Here is an 18,096-nt window from a genome sequence, read left to right on the forward strand (position 1 = left end):
TGTCAGGTGACAGGAAGTGTTGGAGGGGAGACAAAACAGGTCACGTGAGCAAAAAAGGGATTTTTATTTGGTAAACTTTTGTGAAGTTTGTCTTGTTTTCATTTCTTCACTCACAACATCAAATGGCGTTGAGGTGAAGAGGAAGGAAGAGCCCGCTGACCACTCTCTTACCTGCCTGGAGACAGTGGCAGCCCCCTCCCCCCTCCCCTCTCATCTGTCCGTAGATGCCCCTTGCCCCGCCCTCACAATAAAAGTCATCAGATGATATTGAGGAGAAAAGAGGAAGTGTAGAAAGGAAATGAATAAAAAGGCGTGACAATCAACTTCCTGTCGCTTTGTCTGCTCGGAGTTCGTCTGCACTTTCACACGTCACACTTCCTGTCACCGCAACCGTCGCCGCGCCGACGGGAAGTCCCGGCGACGGCGCCGACGGAAAGTCCCGCCTACGAAGCCGACAGGAAGCCCCGCCTACAGCGACAGCGCCTGCGAGGTGTCGCTGTCGGACGCTCTGGCGGACCCCAGCTGACTTTTCCCGGAGCGGCTGAGCTGGTCCGAGGGCGTCCGCGGGCGCCGGCGGGCGCACGCCCGCAGCAGCTGGCTGAGGTCCCGGCGGAAGCGCACGCCCACGAAAGCGTACAGGAAGGGGTTGAGGCAGGCGTGCAGATAGGCCACGCCCTTCAGGACCTGGCCCGCCTTCAGGAAGCGCTTGAGCTCGCGGCAGTCGGTGACGGTCACGCTGGCCGCCTGCGCCGCCTCCGTCACCAGGACGCCGTTGTGCGGCAGCTGGGTGGCCAGGAAGATGGTCACCACGGCCAGGACCACGCGCATGGCCTTGTGCTTCTGGAAGCTGCGCGTCTTGAGCAGCGTGGCCACCACGGCGCCGTAGCACGCCGCCATGACGGCAAAGGGCAGGCAGAAGCCCATGATTACCTGCACCCACAGCGTGGCCATCTTGGTGCGCCTCCCCACGTGCGGCGGGAACAGCATCCGGCAGAAGTCGCGCGGGCCGCCGTCCGCCTCGGCCGGCGCGGTGGTCGCGAAGGCCAGCTCGGGCGTGGCCAGCAGCACGGCGGCCAACCAGACGGCGCCGCACGCCAGCCTCCCGCAGCGGCGCCGCTCGGCCTGTGAGTTGCGGGCCTTGGCCGTCTGCACGATGACCACGTAGCGGTCCACGCTGATGCACGTCAGCAGCAGCGTGGAGCTGAACAGGTTCACCTTGTACACCGCCGACGTCACCTTCCGACAAACAAGACAGCGAGCTTTCGTTAGGGTTCGTCCATCCGTTCATAATACCGCTTATCCTGTCGAGGGTCACGGGGCGCCGACCCTGGGCGAAAGGCGGACTACGCCCCGAACCGGTCGCCGGTCAGACGCAGGGCACGTGTAGGCACGGACGACCGTTGGCGCTCACGTTCGCGCCTTCCCTGAGTGGGAACTGAGCCCACGCCGCCCGCACCGAAGTCAGGCGAGTGGACCGCCACACCACCAGGGACTTCGTTAGGATTATACGGTGCTAAAAGACAAAAACGAATGCAGTCTCTGACCCCGTAGCCCCCGCTCCCTGGGCCACCCCCCGTCCCATGTGCACAAGCAATTACACTTTCAAAAAGATTATTCCAAGACAAGACGTGGATGTGAGCAGTGCGGAGTGCCGACACGCCATCGTGGAGGCCTGGAGAACAGGGGGGAGTCAGGACCACCCTCCACCCCCAGTGAGGAAACACCGAAACGCGGGGAAAACGAACGAATGAGAAGTTATAAGGACGACAAGAAGACGGAAATCCCAGACGACTCTCGGAAGAGCTTGCGCACCTTGCACAGGGCGGCGCCAAAGGTCCAGCCGTGAGACGCCTCAGCCGCCCACAGGGGCAGCGTGACCAGGAACAGAAGGTCGGCCACGGCCAGGTTGAGCAGGAACACGTCGGTCATGGTCTTGAGACGCCGACGGAAGTTCAGGTAGATCCAGACCACCGCCAGGTTCCCGGCACCGCCCACCAGCGCGATCATCCAGAAGAGCGGCGGCTCGCACGCGCGCCGGAAGGCCCGCACCGACGACAGGTCGCACATCAGGTCCGGGAAGTCGTAGTCGGCGGTGCTGCTCGTCGGCCCGCCGTACCAGGGGTCCTAAAAGGGTCGGCGAAAGGGGGGAGAGTCGCTCGTGACGTCTTCCGGTCCACCTGAGCGGGGGCGGGGCTTAGTACCTCGGTCACAGAGTCCGTCATGAAGTCGTCCATGGAGATGCCCGCTCCCACGTTTCTTCCGGCTGAAACGCAAATCATTGTTTCCAAAATAAGAGTGCGTTGACGCTGACAAAAATGGGGGACTTCAAACTACCTGTGGACGTTCAATGACGGTAAACTTCTTGGATTTTGAAAATAAGCGCGTCAAGGATCAGAAACGAGGAACTTTTCATCTCAAGTGTCGGATTTTCTAAATAAGAATACCAAAGTACGTGACTGTCAATGAGAAACGAATGACGAAGCGTTGGGTTTTCAAAGTAAGAGTCAATGATGGCAAAACTCGCCGTGCCAGTGACATTTGGAAATTGAAAGGAGAAGCATTTTAGTCGACTCCCAATGACGGAAAACGCGTCTTCTGACGGAAAACGATAAGAGCACGTCGACCGTCACTGACGACAAACTTTTATCACTATACCCTGTGCCTTTTTTCAAAACAAAATTCAACTACGAAACAATATTACATGGACACACACACAAAGGTAGAAATCTATTTCGAAAACACGCACACGGCGAGTCAGAGACGTCGGGACTCACAGCGTTGTTGTCGTTGCGTTTCGCTGTTGTCGTGTGTCCGTTTGTGATGTTCGTTAAAATTTGGGTGAGTCAAAACAGAAGTGATACAAAGGGGCGGAGCCACAGACCCTTGTGACTGCTCCCCTCCACTTTCTTTTTTTTTTTTTTTTTTCTCTCTCACGTTGCGGTTTACGTGGGCCCACACGAGGTTGCCTAAGAGTGTGTTGACACGCTCGACATTTGTGTAACAGCGCACCTGCGGGCTTGACCTTTGACCCCATCAGTCATCTCGGAAGATCGACGATGAACGTTCATCGCGAGTCGACCCTCCCCGCACACCCCGACTCCTACTCATCGATCGATCGAGAGTCGCGTCCGTCTCAATACGTTTGCGACAGTGTGTGCTGCGATGGAGGCTTGTCCCTCCTCTTCATCGGTGGAGAGATGAAGAGGAGGACAGGTCCCACAAAATCAAGGATGTCGTCAAGTAAAGTCGTAGAAGCGAGAGAACCAAGGTGAAGATGTTTTCCTGTCGACTCGTTGGTTTGATTGCGTGACTCGAAGGTCGAGGCGGCGGTCGCGCGCTCGCGCAACAGGAAGTGAGAGCATGAGGTTTGCACGCAAGCCCTCTCGCACTTTTTCCAACCTTCGCTATTTCCTACATCCTTCATTTTGAAGCTGCCAAAAACGGACAATTAAAAACAGAGACATTAAGAAGGACAACTGTTCACATTCAGCAATACTTTATCTCATTAACTTGTTACACCGTAAAGAAATAAAGCACGTGGTGACTTACAGTGGAAACTGGAAGTTTACATACACAATATAAAAAGACACATTTTTTCCCCGCTCACTGTCTGACATCCATCCATCCATTTTCTGCCGCAGCCGCAGCCCATCCCAGCTGTCATCGGGCAGGAGGCGGGGTCCACCCTGAACCGGTCGCCAGACAATCGCAGGGCACATAGAAACCAACAACCATTCGCACTCACAGTCACGCCGACGGGCAATTTAGAGTCTCCAATGAACGCATGTTTTTGGGATGTGGGAGGAAAGCGGAGTGCCCGGAGAAAAGGCGGGGCCGGGGATCGAACCCGGGTCCTCAGAACTGTGAGGCTGACGCTCTAACCGGTCGTCCGCCGTTCCGCACTGTCTGACATTTATACATTCCTGTATATAATTACAGATATTATATATTATGTGGTATATTATTAGACTGCCTGGTATACAAACAGTTATGTCAATAACTTATATATACTTATATTAACCATTAATAATGTAATGTCAGTATTATTACAAAACTACTGCAGCCCTTCCCTGTACTTCTCCCAAATGTTTCTTTCTTTCTTTTTGAACTGGTGTATGTTTGGACAGTGTTTGACATTGATGAAAGTCAGGAAAAATTGCAAAAAGAAAAAAAGAAATCCTCTCATTATTCTTGCATTTAGCAAATCGACATAATTTTGGTAATATTACTTGACCTAAAACAGGAAAGGTTTTACCTAATTTCATGTCAGACAGTGACGAGGCAAAAAAAGCACGTGTGTCTTCTGTAGTGTATGTAAACTTCTGGTTTCAACTACTAGAACATTCTGCGGTATGTTGTCCTGTTCTAGATGACATTTAGATTCATATGTAAAACATTTGTAATACAATTCAGAATTCCTAATATGGGAAAATGTATGAGCTAAAATATTAAAATTCATTCATATTCATCCCTGATGGAAATGAACAAACCCTATCTATCTATCCATCCATCCATCCATCCATCCATCTCTGTCTGTCTGTTTGCCTGCCTGCCTGCCTGCTTGCCTGTCTATCCACCTGCTCACACCGTCGCCCGCCTGCCGGGGGCAGTATAGCATCCAGCAGAAGTTGAGTTCCACTCAAGAAGAAGACGCCGAAGAAGAAACGGAACTAGTAACAATGCAACGCAGAACTGACTTTTGATTTTCTTTTTGTATTCAGCATACGAGAAATATTTTCATTTGTATCGCCTGTGTGTCCGCCAGCTGATTTGCGTCATCGAAGCGTCTCGTCTGCTGGGGTACTTGGGGCTCATCTCATTTCTCAAATTGTAACTTCCTCGATCCTACCTCCTCGCGCCTCTGTTTCCTTGCTAGCGCCTCCCGCCAGAAATTCTTTCGAGGAAGGGGGTAGCAAAGTCTGGGGTGAATTGAGATTCTCCTGTGGATGTCATTTCACCTTTAAGTTTAACGACTGACGTCATCCACTCAACGTCCATTTGAAAGTTTGAATTCGCTGTGTACGGAACGTCACGTGACCGAAGCTGGAAAGCAGGTTAGCGGACTTCCTGAGTATGCTGTGCTGACGAGCATGACTACGGTTTGATGACTTGATGGTGTGAAGCCGAACTTGTTTTCTTTATGGCTAGTGTCCTTGTACAAAAGTGAAATACATGTATATCATTTATTTAAGAGTAGGATAGCTGTAAACACAAACGAAGCCGAAACATGGAATATTGTCGTCTTTGGTGGCTCTGTTGTGACATCAAATTGTAGCTGTTTAAATTTACTACGGGTGCTTTGTCACGATCCCCTTCGCCAGGAGGATGTTCTTCGACCTGTTTTGCTGAATGCGGAACTCGGTTGCGCAGGTACCGGATTATTCCCAATACCGAAGTCGACGTCCATTTTAAAGTTTGATTTTCTTTCAACTAGTGGCATCGAGGTCCATCTTTAATCACGATGACGACACACACGAGGACGTCAGCTGACACGTGCTGGGTCAAAGGCGACGACGCGGAGCCGACATCCCGGTCGGCGGGCGACGGCGCGACGGCACGGAGCTGGACGCGGCGTTTCCGGGACGTGGACCCCGTCCCGCTTCAGCTGCAAGGCGGGCCCGCCAGCGCCCGTCTCTACTGTGACGTCATCGACGGCCTGGCGGAGGGCGGTGGCCTGGCCGAGGTTTTCCTGGTAGAGATCTTCCGCTGCAAAGTGTGCCGCTTCACCTGCGGGCTCAAGAGCGCCATCTGCAGTCACTTGCTGCTGGCGCACGCCTCGCCGGAGGAGGCGGGGCTTCAGCGGCCGCCGCTGACCTACGCGCTCGACCTCAAACACGACGATGACGACTTCCTGCTCTACGACATGCTGCGCGACATCGGCCCGCCCGCCTGCCACATTGATGCCCACGCGGGGTTAAAGGTCACGCACAACTGTGAGGTGACGTGCGCCCGCACGCAATACAAATAGATTGGAGTTGATTTGTCAGGAGCAAATTTGATCGTTCCTGATGTGCGCTGCTTCCACTAACAACATGGCTGCCAACAGAGAGGAGCTAGTTTATAAAAGCACAATTTAGCCGTTTGCTTGCTACATTTAGCCACTTTTTTTTCAGGCCACTCTAGCAACTAGTTAAAAAAGAAAGGGGTGGGGAAAAAAAACAATTCCCACCAAGAAACAGACATAAGCGAATCATTTTGACATTGTTTTGCCATTGATAAATAAATCTATTAAGCATCGAGTTGGCTTAAATGATTTAATAATAATAATAATAATTATAATAATACTTGATTGGACAAAAGGTAAATTTTTCCGAGAAGTAGAAAATGTAATTGTTCAAATGCTCTGAATTTCCCCCTCAACAGTAAATATCCTCCGATTTCTCTCGTCCTCCATGAAAGCGGACCGATTATCTTTGCGCTTCTCAAAATAAGACTTTTGCACACGTCTGCTTTTACTTTGGAAAACAGTGATCAACATTTTTACAGATTTTCTGACGAATCTTACGGACCAAACCAGAAACTGAATCAAAATCTCTTTAGGTTTGTGCATTTTCTGCATTGTCAATTTGAAATAATGTCCTGTTTTTTGAACAAAGGGATGGAATTTGAAAAGTGTTTTTTTTTATCCGTTTCATCAGTTAATCGAAAATCCATTAGTTGATTATTAAAAATAATCTTTAGTTGCTGCCCTACTTATTCGTTATCAGAAGAAATAAAGCAAACCCCAGAAGGGGAAAACAAAAAGGCAAAAGTGGTTTTGAATCATGTCATTGTTGTGGAAGGGAAGGGGGAGGGGGAGGGGGAGGGGAGGGGCAAATCCATGATCAGAAATCCAATGTTTGTGAAAAACCTTCCAGATGTCTTTTTCACGCCAATCCTGCAGTTTGCGTGTGACGTCACCACGTGGGCGTGTCTCGGTGCAGGTCAGCAGCCTTTTTGAGGACGACGAGTCCATCTTCCCCGTGAAGACGGCGTTTCGTCCCGCGGATCCCCCCGCCGTTCGCGAGGAGGCGGCGCAGTCCGCCCACCTCATGACGCTCGGATTGTGTCGCATCGCCGGCGCGCGACCGCAGCCGGAGCCCGCGGCCGCGCATCCCGCCCGTCCGACGTCGGACCCGCCGCTGTCCAAGGACGCCGAAAAGGACGTGAGGAAGGACGATTGCCGCGCACCTGAGCGACGTCACGCGCGGCGTCGCACGACGGACGTCCATCAGAGGCGGTCGGCTGAGCGGCGGGCGGAGCTAAAGTTACGTAGGAGGAGACCGGAGGCGGGGCAAAGAGGGGCAGAGTCACATGACCTCGACGAGAACGCTGGTAAAAAAAAAAAAAAAAAAAGTATTCAAACAAGATCAATAATTGATTAATCAGTTGACTGAGGGTCGCCTGCAGGTAAAAGTCGACGTGTGATCGGACGAGCTGACGGGAAGAAGAAAATGACGACACACCTGGACAGGTGGATGAATGACAGCTGAGTGATATCTTCACTACTGCTTGGGTCCTGACTCACTGATTGGCTGATTGATTGACAGCTCTTGTCGCAGATCATCAACAGACAGACAAAAAAAAGAAAGAGGAGAGTTGGCGGCGTTCGTCTGCTCGCTTTGTCACAAGTCGGTAGAATACCCACAATCCTCCGGTGCGCTCCTCACGTGCGCCGATCACAGAGCTTCTTGCGTTCCTTCACAGGAAGTTGTCCAGCAAAGTCACTCTGCAGCGCCACCTGGGGGTCCACACTGGAATCAAACTCTTCTCCTGTCCCACGTGTTCGTACACCAGCAGACTCAAGGAGTCGCTACAACAACACGTCAGGACGCACACTGGTAACTCACACAAGCATGACAGGACGCACCATGGTGACTCACACGTCAGGACGCACACTAGTAACTCACACAAGCATGACAGGATGCACCATGGTGACACACACTGAATTCTGCATTCTGAAGTGTGTGTGAGTGTTCCGATTGTGCGTTCTGACATGCGTGTGTGTGTGTTACCACTGTGCGTCCTGAAGAGTGTGCGTGTGTGTGTTAGCGCTGTGCATCCTGACGTGTGTGCCTGTGTGTGTGTGCGCGCAGGTGAAAAGCCTTACAGGTGTGCGTCGTGTCCGTACGCTTCCATCGATCGGAGTTCTCTGCTGCGACATTCCCGAACGCACAGCCAAGAAAAACCGTACAAGTGTTCACAATGTGACTACAGCAGGTGACGCGCGCGCGCGCGCGCACTCGCACACACACACACACACTCACGTGTGCCAGAGCTGTCAATTGTTAGGGAATGTCGGTATTTTGTCACGGAAATCGCCGAGCGCTGACTCGTTCCGGCCGTGACACTGATTGTTCCGGATATTGGGGGGGGGGGGGGGGGGGGGGGGGGAAACGGCGTACGACATTACCGACCATCCACCGTGCCGCTTCAGATGCTGGCCAGCACAAATTTCAGAAATGAAATTCATGAAATAAACACTATATTGAAAGGAGGAAAAAAACAGCACGTCCACCTTCGACAGTCGAACCAAACCTCCCCGCTTTGTGCTGTTGGGGTACGGCGGGGAATGCTCGCCGGATGCCGTTTTATGACGCTACCGAGGCGAACGTTTTCTTTGCGTCCAGTGTCAAAGCATTGTAAGTCACCAATCATCGCCAGCGAATCAGTTAGGCTTCTTACAGGTATTGTTATCACAGTAACGGGATGATGGAAAAGCCATGCTAATCGCTAAGCTATCGTGACGCGGAGTCGCGGTACACGGCCACACGGGACGCCGTCCGAATTAGTACGTCGTCGCTCGACAACGGGGGAATTCTGTATAAGGTTAGAAGTATATTATTCGTGAAGATTTGTAACATAAGACAACCTTTATTAGTCCCAGAGTGAGAAATCTTATGTATTTGGATTCAGGCTGCAACTGTGTTCGCCATTACAAGGTTGATGCAATAAATACATGAAAATAACAGATATTGAAGCCATAATTTATTAACGATCCTCATTATAGACTGATAATTACGTTGTGCAATTGAACAGTATGCAGAATTCCCCCCCCCCCCCCCCCCCCCCCCCCCAATTCTGTTACATAGTAAACTGACCCAATTTTCAAAATATGGAAATTCTGACAAATTGCTCTGCAAGTGAACTTCCCGAAGTTGGCCGCTGTAGTGTGCGTCAGCATATCCTTCTGTGTGGTTTTTGCCACGTCAGCATCCAGAAGAAGAGTTTGGATCTTCACGCACGTCGCCATCACACGGGGGAAACGTTTCCGTGCCAACAGTGCGACTACGCTAGCGCAGACCGCCAGTTGCTGCTGAGACACACGCGCAGACATCATCATCATCGTCGGCAGCCGCACGCGTCCTCCCACAATGCCGAGGGGCAACTTGAGGCGCCGATGTCAAAGGCGAGAATGGGCTGAAGACGACAAATGCAATTTTGTCAAACATGAATTTTCTTTTCAAGATGTCACTGAATGCTTTTCTGCTTTTTTCATAAAAATATGACGTTGACACTTAATAAGCAATGATGTCATCCATTTTCTCTCACATACACAACGGTCATGCAGTACTGTGTGTGAGGAATGACGATTATGTCGACGGGGGGGGGGGGCTCTGACAGCACCCCAACTTCGCTCAGAAAGTTGAAGTTTGCTGTCAAACGAAGAGAACGACACATTGTGAATGAAAACAAGCAAACCGCTTGACCTTCGAAACGCCCCTGCAAGCACAAAGCAAAACGCCATAGACAGGCAAACGAGAAGCATCTGCGTTGCAGTGTTCAAACCCTTTAAGCAACGGATATTTGAATAACACAAATGGTGCAGCAACATGTAGACAGACATATATTCTTTATTCTCTGCAAAAACGACTCCTAATACTGTTGTTGCAGTTTACTGAGTCGGTTGTGAAAACCCGTGTGTCTCGTCCTTATTCAACTGCCCCCTGGTGGCCGCAACGGCTGGAACTGATTCATAGCATTTTCCATACGAGTGTTTTAAGTTAGGAATGCGGTCATGGAACAAATTCACCTCGTAGGTTAAGGCGCCACTGTATTTGTTTTTTTCCTGAAAATGCTCCATTAGAGCGTCAGCCCCACAGTTCTGAGGTCTGGGCTTCAATCCCCGGCCCCGCCTGTGTGGAGTTTGCATGTTTGCATGTTCTCCGGTTTCCTCCCACATCCCCGATAGGTTAATTGGAGAATCTAAATTGCCCGTAGGTGTGAATGTGCCCTGCGATTGGCTGGCGACCAGTTCTGGGCGTACCTCGCCCACAGGGAGAACATGCAAACTCCACACAGGTGAGGCCGGATTTGAACACGCAACCTCAGAACTGTGAGGCAGATGTGCGAACCAGTCGTCTACCGTGCCGCCGCACTACTGAGTCGATGATTAAAATGAACTATGTGACACACAATCCTGTTTTTTTTTTTTTTTACTTGACCTCTTGATGATGACTCGGCCCATTTCCAGGTTCAAATGTCTGAAGTGTGATCGTCTGCTTTGGTCAGTCTGAGAACTCCTGAAAGCTGTCAGAGTGACACGCCCACTTCCGGTGCGTCGTAGCAAATGAGGCCCGCCCACTTCCTGTCCTTCGTAAGTGACGCCTGTTGTCAATAAAGTTAGGCCTTTTAATAGAATCCGATCATCTGAGCGGATTACAAGCGTGCAGATGGTTTGGTCTTAATCTGCTCGACATGTCTGCCCACGCCGGCAGCACGCTCAACATGCTCGCAGGTAAAACCGCAGCAATATACCCACAATACATCGCTTACTAAATACTCCAACTTTTGTCATTTTAGGCAGTATTGATTAGTCAGCCTTTACACTTTCCGCCAGCCTTGACTTTTTTAGTGATGGGATATTTGCTATATTTGCATTGTTGTTTCTCGTCTTAGTTCGCAGAGGTGAAAGGTCCACGAGGGCATTTAGCGTCTGCTGAGAAATTCTTTTTTTTATGTCTTGTGTCACGTGTGGTTTTGTGCGCTAGTGCTGCTGCTGTGTGCGTCCGTGGCCCCGCTTCGGGCCTTCGTGGAAGAACTGGACGACTCGTGAGTCGACTCTTGTTTCCGTGCGATTGATCCGTCCCTCACCTGTCAATCACCCCTCAAACTCTTTTCCTGTCCGACAGCTTGTTGGAGATGAGACAAATTGAAGACATTTGGCTGATTAAAGTACGTTCACTTTCATTTGTCATCATTTATGGCGTCAAAGTGGCGAAGGCTCCCAAAACAACAACAAGAAGAGGATGGGGTACCTAAGGGGCGCAGCTCGACAGTGCAGCGTGCCGATTGGTGGATAAAGAAAAGAATGATCCGTTGTCGGGATGGGAACCACTAAAAAAATTTCAATTTCAAACGTGTTAAGAATTATTGATCTTCCCCAACTCCCTAAATCACTAGAGTGGGATTTTTATAAAGTGCACTACTATATAGTCCGCTAAAAGGTCCACTCAAACGTCCTCTTTTGTAAATAGGGGAAAAAACGAGGTGACCTTTTCTCGAAATCTGAAAAGTACTGTCACACTTGCAGGATTTTGAGGCAAAAAGACGGCGGACCCAAGTGAAGGGAAGCAAAGAGTTCAGGGGTCTCGAAAAAGTATTTATTTACCTCCCAAACCCAAAAAAGGATTGTGGGGAAATGAAAATACTAAATGGACAAGGTCTCAGAAAATCAAGACTCAAAGTAACACCCATAAACAAAACTAGAGCTACGTGACACGTTCCGGCAATATCGATGAACAGACGCAGACCGAAAGAAACGAGCAAACTAATGAGACAACCAGGCACACCTGGACAAGACACGAGTGGCTTGGTTGACACAAGGCGGAGACAAAAACCAAACGAGCGGACCAGATGAACACGTGACAAAATAGGAGGCCAATCAAAAAGAGATCATGACAAGGCCAACGTGCGTCCATAGAGTCAAATAATGACTCCGATTTCAGATTCACTGTCCTTCTTGATTTATGAACAAATGTAACAATTACAAAAAATATGTCATCGGTATGGAAAAGTAGCGCTCTAGAGAACGGTTCCGGTGAAGACTGAAGATGCTCTTCTCGCTTTCCTCGTTAATCTTGTCCGCTTTGTCACCATGTTCTGTGTTGCCTTCCTTCACCTCTGCTCCGGCGAACGAACAAATACTTCACTAATATTTCAAAAATAATGGATTCTGCCAAGTATTGGAATCGGCCCATATGGGTCGGGCCCTATGAACAATAGTGTTGGGAACCGTAAACCGACGCGACCAGATATCGGTTCGTTAATGCGACAGATGCGCAGACTAGATTATCGATACGAAATCCGCCAGGAATCCTGGGATACGTCGCTTGTCGGGCCTGTAGAGGCCGGATATGCCGAGGCGTTGCAGTCGGCATCTCTGAAACAAGCGCGAGATGCGTAACTTTATGCTTGCCACCAAAAACAGAAGCGGAGGGCACTAGCGACAATACTAGTTTGACTGCAGTTCTCGTCACTATTTCGACATCAAATCATTTTCCAGTAGTTGGGCTACTTTCGTGGGCACAGCGATAGCAAAGTAGCGATGTGTCGGTCGCGAACGACAAGGAGCCGACTCGTGATCGGGAGCCGTCCGACCCCCTTCTCGCTCGCTCTCGGCAGGGGCGGCTATCGAGAGCGGCGCGCACCCTTTGCTTCGTGGCGACGCATGCTCGTGATTTGTCATTGCACCTGGCGGCCATTATAGACAGCGCGCGGAGTGAGGAGAGGGACTTGGAGTAAGTACCACAAGGATAGACAACACAAACGCTGGTAAGCGACATTCTAGTTTGGGGGGGAAAAAGAAAAGAGTGACAGCAGGAAAAGAAGGACAATATGAACACATTTTGGTTTTGTTGATGAGTCAAAGGCAAAAAACAAGAAAAAGGGCAGGCCTCATAAATAACTTACACGCCACATCTACAAATACAAGAAAACTCAACCAAAAAAGCTCAACTGTCCACCCGTCAGTGCACTGGGAAGGGAAAAAACGTTCAAAAATGAAGATGCCGCTATTTCTTGGAGCTGTTGCATCGTGCATTACATCACCACAACAGTAACGAAATGCAAAGTTAAAAATCCCCCAATGTTCAATTGTACATCTTTTTTTTTTATTTTTGTTCCTAATCATTTATTTTTCGAGTATTATGGTGAGTAAATAATTAATTATGTATGTAAGAAACATATATACATGGGAAAAAACACAATTCATGTTTTTTCTCATTAGTAATGTATTTTTTTTCTGGTAATAATTGAAGCAAAATCCAAGGAGCCGTTTGGGAGCTGAAAGAGCCAAATGAGCCGGTTCTCTAAAAAGAAGCGGAATTGCCATCACGAGTTCCCCCGGCAGTTGTAAACGTTGAATGCAACGCCACGGTACGGACCTCATCTCAAGTCCGCCTTCGACACCGAAACATGCGGACAATATGGCAAAGGTGGCTCGTCGCGACTTAAAGTTCCAAAAGTCAGTCAGCGCTCAGCCAGCGGTGCCATTGTATTGGGGGGGGAAAAAAAAACCAAACAAACAAAGAATTATTTTTTTTTAAAGCATTGCGTGTGCGCAGTGGCGTTCCTAGGTTGTGCGCTAGATCCCGCAACCCCCCCGCGCCGCTCTTAACTGTCGTGTTTCTTTGTGCAGATTATTTTGTCTAGAAAATAAATTGTTGTGTTCTATTCAAATAATTACTTTCATATTTGAAAATATAGACATATATTTCGTTGTTTATTTTTTTAAAGTGCCATAAGGCAACAACTCTCAGAGACAAGTGCTCTTTTAGAAAAAAAGGGTTAGACAAATGTCATTTTATATAATTGGGTTAAACCAAGGCGACTCAAGGTTCTTTATGATTAATGTCTACATCAACAAATGTTTACTATTGCCTTGTTTCCACACCAAATGGAACCGTATCGTATCGTATCGTTCTGCCCTTAAAGATATCGTTTTTTTCATTGAATTGTAACCTTTGTATCTCGATATGTACTGAATCGGCCTCGTGCCAGAGATTCCCAACCCTAATGAATAACCAATTGAAAGTGTTGCGTGCAGATTCATTTCTGCCTGATTCAGCTCTTGGTTTTATTGACCGCATCACCCATTACTCCAGATCTTCTTGACCTTTGAAACGAGTTTGGGAAGCCGTTTGCTTTTGTGAAGTTTTGAAGGCTTTTTGTCCGGTCGGGTTGTCGACGTGAGCGCAGACGATGGCGACACGTCCGATATAGTGCAAGGTAGGATACCAACTTGAACGATCGTACGCTGTTTGGTAACTCAAGCAAGATTGCGTTTTTAGTAATTTCCTGAAAAGTCACATTTGGAGGTTCGAGGACGCATAACAAAATGGAGAACATGGATTATATTTAGCATGAGCAAAATGAATCAGAATCCCCAAATCCCTCCCGGGGTCACCACCAGCGCGCAGGGAGCCATTCCCAGCGCAGCCGGACGTCGATGTCGCAGTATAACGTCACTTGGTGGCGGCGACAGGCTCCTCCCACATGGATGACGCAAGCTGTGTGCTGTGTGCAGTTTTACGCCCCCTGGTGTTCGATGTGCAAGCAGCTGGACCCGGTGTGGCACCAGATCGGTTCGGAGCTGAAGAGCGTCGGATCACCCGTCAACGTCGGCAAATGTGACGCCATCGCTAACGCGGGTGAGCTCACCTTCATCGTCCTCCTCCTCGTCATCGTCTCGGTAATGTGTCTCCATGGTAACGCACCTACTGCCCGCAGGCTTGGCTAAAGAGTTCAAAGTTCGCAGCTATCCCGCCATCTTCATGTGAGTTCACAGCTCAGGAGCCGATGTCATGGTGATGTCATGCTGTTGCCATGGTGTTGCCATGCTGATGTCATGCTGATGCCATGCTGATGTCATGGTCCCTTGCAGGTGGAAGAATGATGTAAAATATCTTCACATAGGACCCCGAACCGGAGACGCCATCGTCAAATTTGCTCATCGAATTAGCGGGTGAGGAAAACACACACACACACACACACACGACTGTCGCACCGTGTGTGTGTGAGAGTGTTACTGTGAGTGTGTCACTGTGAAATGAAAAAACAAAAATGACATGATTGTGCTGTTTTTGTCTCGTGTTTTCAGTCCGCTGATTCGACCTTTGACCAGCCTGAAGCTCTTCCAACACGCTCTGAGTCACCATGATGTCATGTTTGTTTATATTGGAGCGTCATCGCCACTCAAAGTAACACATACGCGCACGCACGCACACACAGGCACGCACACATACCTCTGACGTTTGTGTTTGCAGGGTGTGTTCTCTGCCGTGGCTCAGGAGATGATCGTGTCCACATTCTTCTTCTCTGCCAGCAGAGAAGTCCTGCCCAAGGTCCAAAGCTCTACCCCGTAGAAAACAAGTAGAAGTGAAGCGACAGCAAACACCTTACTCCGTAGAAGACAAGTATTAGAAGTGAAGCGACAGTGAAAACCGTACCCCGTAGAAAACAAGTAGAAGTGAAGCGACAGCAAACAGTGTATCCCATAGAAGACAAGCAGAATTGAAGTGACAGCAAACACCGTACTCCGTAGAAGACAATTATTAGAAGTGAAGCGACAGCGAGCACCGTACCCCGTAGAAGACAAGTTGTACTCAAGCGTTTGTGTGTTACTGAATTGTGTGGCATTAATGATGTCATTTGTACACGTCGGGTGTTGTCAGGCCGTGTCGCTTCCCGCTCTCCCGGCTGTGGTGGTCTTCAAAGACGGCGGTTACTTCAGCTACAATGGTGGGAATGAACCTGACCTCTGACCTTGGTGTCCTGACCGCTCACCCTTGACCTAAACACGTTTCAGAGATGAGCGACGGCTCACTGAAGGCCTGGATCAAAAGGGAAAGATTCAACAACTACGCCAATGTGGACAGCTACATGCTCTATGCCATGGGAGACTCGGGTGACCGCCAGCAACGCACGCACGCACGCACACACGCACACACACACACACACACACGCTGACGCAAACACACACCCCTGTGCCCGGTGTTTGTGCAGGGAAGATGGTTCTATTGGCGCTGTTGGACGACGCCAACGTGAGCCAACAAAATCTCAGGTATGACCTCCGACCTATGTGATGCGCTGTTTGTCTGACCTCCGTACACTGTACTTCGTGTCCCATGTTCAGGTACAAAAGTCTGGTCAAGAAAGTTTCACAAGACTACAAAGATGTCTACAGCAGGTGAGGAAGTCCACACGTGCACATGTGTGCGCCAAGAGTTTGTCATGTTTTCCTTCCCACAGAAACATCCACTTTGGCTTCATGGAGGGCGATCACTACATCAACGGACTCATCATGGGGTGAATACACACACCTGCGCGTGTTTGTTTGCGTGCGTGTGCACATGCATTAATGTGTATGTGCATGCGTTTGTGTGTTTTCTTGTGTTGTCAGCAAACTCGGACTTCCGGCCATCGTCATGTTGAACCTGTCCACCGACAGCTACTTCCTGGCGCCGGCCTCGCTGGAGACTGAGCGCCACCTGCTGGACTTTTTGGATCAGGTTCTGGACGGCAGCATCCAGGCGAGTCTGTCAAGGAGCACCTGCCGAAAATTTCAAAGGTTTCCTGATTTTCTTTATCCTTATTCCTCTTTTAGGCCCACGGAGGAAACGGAGTGACTCAGCGAGTCAGACGTTTCATTTACGAAACTAAAGTCACGCTCCTGGTACTTCCTGTCAACACTTCCTGCGTCCCGGTGTCCTCACGCCGGTTCTGGCCGTCTGCCTGACTGTTTGTCTGTCTGTCTGTGGGTCGGTCCAGCCGCTCTTCGCCGAGGCTCCGCTGCTCGGCTGCTTCCTGCTGGGCCTCCCGCTGGGCCTTGTGGGCTTGGTGTGCTTCGTGTGCCGGACGGCCCTGTCAGACCGCGGAGGCCGAGAAGACGACGACGACCGGCCCATCTACTCTCGGAGACAAATACCAGAGAAGAAGTCCGACTGAGCGACATCGGCGGACCTTCAGAGGGTCGCGAACGTCACGAGTCTCTCGGGCCTACAAACAAGAAACGAATACACATTGGACTCACAGTGGGCCTCCAGATGGCTTTTTGTTGAGTCTCCACTTCAGCGTCTTTAGTGAGTGGGTGTGAAACCTCAGAGATGCTAACGTTAGCATTACATTAGCAACGTGTTCCCCTTTGGACATCACGAGTTCAATAGACAAACACGCTGTTGTCAGATGTGTTGTCATGTGACTGCTGCAAGGTTTTTTTTCCAGTTGTTATCATCAGCAAATGGCAACAAACAATACAAAATGAAAAAAAGTAATTCTTGTTACATTTATGTACATAAACATTTGATTCATTCATTCACTGGAGTTTTCCACAAATGAGAGAAAAATAATTATATAATTATATGAATATATCATAATATTATATTATTAATAAGTATATTATATAATAGCGTCAGCCTCACAGTTCTGAGGTGCGGGGTTCAATCCCCGGCCCCGCCTGTGTGGAGTTTGCACGTTCTCCCCGTGCCTGCGTGGCTTTTCTCCGGGCACTCCGCTTTCCTCCCACATCCCAAAAACATGCATTCATTGAAGACTCTAAATTGCCCGTAGGCATGACTGTGAGTGCGAATGGTTGTTAGTTTCTATGTGCCCTGCGATTGGCTGGCAACCGGTTCAGGGTGGACCCCGCCTCCTGCCCGATGACAGCTGGGATAGGCTCCAGCACGCCCGCGACCCGAGTGAGGAGAAGCGGCTCAGAAAATGGATGGATGGATATTATAATTATATTATGATATTAATTATATTATTATCTACAACTTTCATTTGAATGTAGAAAGCATGAAAATAGAATTGATAGAAACAGGAAGTGTTTAGGCGCCTACAAAGTAAAAGTACCTTACAAAAAAGTTAAACACAAACAACATCTGCTTCAAATCATCATCATCATCATCATCAGGATTGCGCAGGTAGGCGGGGCCTAACCTAGGTGAGCCGAGGTCAAGGTGTACCCAGCCTGTCAGTCACGGGCTCTTCGCGTGTCCATTTTCAGGCTATTAACGTGTTTCTTTTGAAATCATCTTTCTTGAAAAAACCCAATGTACAAGAAAGCAAAGTGGCAATTTAGTCCCTAATAAGATAATTGATATTCTTTACTGGGTG

General features: G+C 49.4%; 3 protein-coding genes and 1 long non-coding RNA gene across 20 annotated transcripts; 2 read left to right on the forward strand and 2 right to left on the reverse strand.

The window, feature by feature from the left end:
* Window positions 1-45: 45 nt before the first annotated feature.
* ccr9a (chemokine (C-C motif) receptor 9a) lies at window positions 46-4,989 on the reverse strand. 5 transcript variants are annotated; one of them, XM_061797039.1, is made up of 4 exons: window positions 4,850-4,989; window positions 2,202-2,263; window positions 1,813-2,124; window positions 46-1,236 (listed from the first exon to the last, which is right to left on the reverse strand). In XM_061797039.1, exons 2-4 carry the CDS (start codon window positions 2,232-2,234, stop codon window positions 469-471), a joined length of 1,113 nt encoding a protein of 370 aa, XP_061653023.1. In that variant the 5' UTR covers window positions 2,235-2,263; window positions 4,850-4,989; the 3' UTR covers window positions 46-468. The 5 variants fall into 5 exon arrangements, with proteins under 5 accessions (XP_061653023.1, XP_061653021.1, XP_061653022.1 ...); XM_061797037.1 differs by lacking the exon at window positions 4,850-4,989 and adding an exon at window positions 3,010-3,638; XM_061797038.1 differs by lacking the exon at window positions 4,850-4,989 and adding an exon at window positions 2,775-2,891.
* On the forward strand, window positions 4,633-9,508 carry si:dkey-154p10.3 (RE1-silencing transcription factor). 10 transcript variants are annotated; one of them, XM_061797010.1, is made up of 9 exons: window positions 4,633-4,800; window positions 5,322-5,370; window positions 5,435-5,938; window positions 6,924-7,314; window positions 7,390-7,453; window positions 7,530-7,610; window positions 7,687-7,820; window positions 8,076-8,199; window positions 9,193-9,508. In XM_061797010.1, the coding sequence occupies exons 2-9, from the start codon at window positions 5,350-5,352 to the stop codon at window positions 9,401-9,403; spliced, it is 1,530 nt and encodes a 509-aa protein (XP_061652994.1). In that variant the 5' UTR covers window positions 4,633-4,800; window positions 5,322-5,349; the 3' UTR covers window positions 9,404-9,508. The 10 variants fall into 10 exon arrangements, with proteins under 10 accessions (XP_061652994.1, XP_061652997.1, XP_061652996.1 ...); XM_061797008.1 differs by lacking the exon at window positions 4,633-4,800 and adding an exon at window positions 4,915-5,054; XM_061797009.1 differs by lacking the exon at window positions 4,633-4,800 and adding an exon at window positions 5,001-5,115.
* Window positions 9,034-16,054, reverse strand: LOC133488756 (uncharacterized). The gene is made up of 3 exons (XR_009791737.1): window positions 15,225-16,054; window positions 14,641-14,856; window positions 9,034-9,399 (listed from the first exon to the last, which is right to left on the reverse strand). It is a non-coding gene; the product is annotated as an uncharacterized LOC133488756 (long non-coding RNA).
* On the forward strand, window positions 10,461-17,292 carry LOC133488747 (protein disulfide-isomerase TMX3-like). 4 transcript variants are annotated; one of them, XM_061797032.1, is made up of 16 exons: window positions 10,485-10,576; window positions 10,971-11,031; window positions 11,112-11,154; window positions 14,507-14,630; window positions 14,710-14,755; window positions 14,864-14,944; window positions 15,080-15,179; window positions 15,246-15,323; window positions 15,654-15,720; window positions 15,788-15,886; window positions 15,985-16,042; window positions 16,115-16,168; window positions 16,231-16,287; window positions 16,382-16,511; window positions 16,586-16,654; window positions 16,750-17,292. In XM_061797032.1, exons 3-16 carry the CDS (start codon window positions 11,122-11,124, stop codon window positions 16,924-16,926), a joined length of 1,173 nt encoding a protein of 390 aa, XP_061653016.1. In that variant the 5' UTR covers window positions 10,485-10,576; window positions 10,971-11,031; window positions 11,112-11,121; the 3' UTR covers window positions 16,927-17,292. The 4 variants fall into 4 exon arrangements, with proteins under 4 accessions (XP_061653017.1, XP_061653016.1, XP_061653018.1 ...); XM_061797031.1 differs by lacking the exon at window positions 10,485-10,576 and adding an exon at window positions 10,586-10,717; XM_061797033.1 differs by lacking the exons at window positions 10,971-11,031; window positions 11,112-11,154 and having other exon boundaries at window positions 10,461-10,576.
* The last annotated feature ends 804 nt before the right edge of the window (window positions 17,293-18,096 follow it).

This window comes from Phyllopteryx taeniolatus, chromosome 14 (assembly GCF_024500385.1).
Source record: "Phyllopteryx taeniolatus isolate TA_2022b chromosome 14, UOR_Ptae_1.2, whole genome shotgun sequence".
Lineage (NCBI taxonomy): Eukaryota > Metazoa > Chordata > Actinopteri > Syngnathiformes > Syngnathidae > Phyllopteryx > Phyllopteryx taeniolatus.